At 59.6% G+C, this 2,473-nt stretch overlaps 1 protein-coding gene across 1 annotated transcript in view; it reads left to right on the top strand.

Annotated features, from left to right (window-relative positions):
• The window catches only part of LOC113940335 (elongation factor 1-delta-like), a 9,150-nt gene extending 8,994 nt beyond the window's left edge, over positions 1 to 156 (top strand). Inside the window, exon 7 of the mRNA XM_027631468.1 lies at positions 55 to 156. Coding sequence (XP_027487269.1) covers positions 55 to 93 — 39 coding nt within the window. The 3' untranslated portion in view covers positions 94 to 156. The remainder of the gene's footprint in view (positions 1 to 54) is intronic.
• Positions 157 to 2,473: the final 2,317 nt, after the last annotated feature.

Raw genomic sequence — 2,473 nt, 5'->3', positions numbered from 1 at the left:
TGTGTTTTCTTGGGAACACCTGGAATTACCCGGAGGGCTCTGCTCTCATTCCAGGTGCAGAGCGTGGACATCGCTGCCTTCAACAAGATTTAGATGGAAAACTGGGATCTTTTTCCCTCTGAAACGGGAATAATAAAGCTGAAGGTTGGAAGTGCACATGGAATGAGGGTTTATTCCCGTTTCCGGCGGGATTCCATGGGAAATTTTGGGATATTGGAGCAACCTGGACTAGCGGAAGGAGGTTGGAACTTGAGCAGCTTCCAGGTCCTTTCCAACCCAAAGCATTCTGTGATTTCCTCGTTCCCTTTGGGAAAGGAAAGACCTTGGGATACGGGAGGACCGAAATTTTGGGAATGAAGGGCTGGGGGTGCCAAAGGTGCTTCCAACTCCCCTTTCCCGAGGGAGAGACCCCCGGCAGTCCCAACTGAAAAAAGAAAACCGGGATGGATCAGCGGGAAACATCCCGGAATTGGTGGTTTGGGATGGATTTTATCCCTCTTTTCCCGGTGATTCCATGCCCAGGTACTGGAGCTGTGGAAAGGTGACATTCCCGAGGGTGGGAGAGGACAGGTGACATTCCTGGCTGTGTCCCAGGAATTCCCAGTGTCCCATGGCCCTGGAGTTGGAAATGTCCTAAATCCCTGGAGCCAGGAATGTCCTAAATCCCTGGAGCCAGGAATGTCCCAAATCCCTGGAGCCGAGAATGTCCTTAATTCCTGGAGCTGGGAATGTCCCAAATCCTTGGAGCTGGGGGTGTCCAGTGTCCCAAATCCTTGGAGCCGGGAATGTCCCACATCCCTGGAACTGAGAATGCCCAGAGTCCCAAATCCCTGGAGTTGAGAATGTCCCAAATCCCTGAAGCTGGAGATGTCCCAAATTTCCTGGAGCCGGGAATGCCCAGTGTCCCGAATCCCTGGAACCAGGAATGTCCATAATCCCTGGAACTGGGAACGTCCTTAATTCCTGGAGCTGGGAATGTCCCAAATCCCTGGAGCCAGGAATGTCCATAATCCCTGGAACTGGGAACGTCCTTAATTCCTGGAGCTGGGAATGTCCCATATCCCTGGAGCGGGGAATGCCCAGTGTCCCAAATCCCTGGAGCCAGGAATGTCCATAATCTGTGGAACTGGGAGCATCCTTAATTCCTGGAGCTGGGAATGTCCCAAATCCCTGGAGCCGGGAATGTCCTTAATCCCTGGAACTGGGAACATCCTTAATTCCTGGAGCTGGGGATGTCCCAAATACCTGGAGCTGGGAATGTCCTTAATTCCTGTGTCACCATCCCTGTGTCCCCTACCCCCGTGTCCCCATCCCCGGTGTCCCGTGTCCCCCTGTGCTGCCATCCCCGGTGTCCCGTGCCCCCTCCCGGTGCCCCCCCCCCTGTCCCGGTGTCCCCTCCCCTGTCGTGGTGTCCCCGCCCCGCGATGGTGCCTCTGCCCGCCCTGTCCCTGGTGTCCTGCGGGCATTGGTGGCACCGTGTGCCACTGTGCCTGTGTCACCCTGTGCCACCATCCCTGTGTCACCCTGTGCCACTGTGCCTGTGTCACCCTGTGCCACCATCCCTGTGTCCCCCTGTGCCACCGTGCCTGTGTCACCCTGTGCCATCATCCCTGTGTCCCCCTGTGCCACCGTCTCTTTCTGTCCTGTGTGCTGCCATCCCTGTGTCCCCCTGTGTTGCCACCCCATCCCATTGTGTCGTGTGCCACCATCCCCGTGTCCCCTGTGCCACCATCCCTGTGTCCCCTGTGCCACCATCCCTGTGTCCCACCATCCCAGTGTCCCCTGTGTGCCACCATCCCAGTGTCCCCTGTGTGCCACCATCCCAGTGTCCCGTGTGCCACCATCCCTGTGTCCCACCATCCCAGTGTCCCGTGTGCCACCATCCCTGTTTCCCCTGTGTGCTGCCATCCCATGTGCCCTGTCCCCTGTGTCTGCCGCGTGCTGCCATCCCTGTGTCCCCTGTGTGCCACCTGTGTCCCCTGTGTGCTGCCATCCCTGTGTGCCCCATGTCCCCTGTGTGTCACTATCCCTGTGTCCCCTCTGTGCTGCCACCCCTGTGTGTCCCCTGTGCCACCATCCCTGTGTCCCCTGTGCCACCGTCCCTGCGTCACCCTGTGCCACTATCCTCATGTCTCGTGTGCCACTGTCCCTGTCCCCCCCTGTGCCACCGTCCCTGTGTCCCGTGTCCCACTGTCCCTGTATCCCTGTGTGTCCCATGTCCCGGCTCTGTGGCCATCCCTGTGTCCCCACGTGCTGCCATCCCTGTCCCGTGTCCGCTGTGTCGCCATCCCCGGTGTCCCCTGTCCCCCTGTGCTGCCATCCCCGTGTCCCCTGTGTCCCCCTCCCTGTCCCGTGTCCCTGTTCCCCTCCCATTTCCCCGCCCGCTCCTCCCCGTCCCACCCCCGTCCCTCGTCCCTCCCGGTGTCCCCTCCCCCGTGGCCGTGTCCCCTCCCTTGTCCCCGTGTCCCCTCCC

The sequence above is a fragment of the Corapipo altera genome, unplaced genomic scaffold (genome assembly GCF_003945725.1).
Source record: "Corapipo altera isolate COAL_440 unplaced genomic scaffold, ASM394572v1 60553, whole genome shotgun sequence".
Classification (NCBI taxonomy): Eukaryota; Metazoa; Chordata; class Aves; order Passeriformes; family Pipridae; genus Corapipo; species Corapipo altera.
Note: the sequence above shows the minus strand (reverse complement) of the source record. Positions and strands in the feature narration are given on the sequence as shown.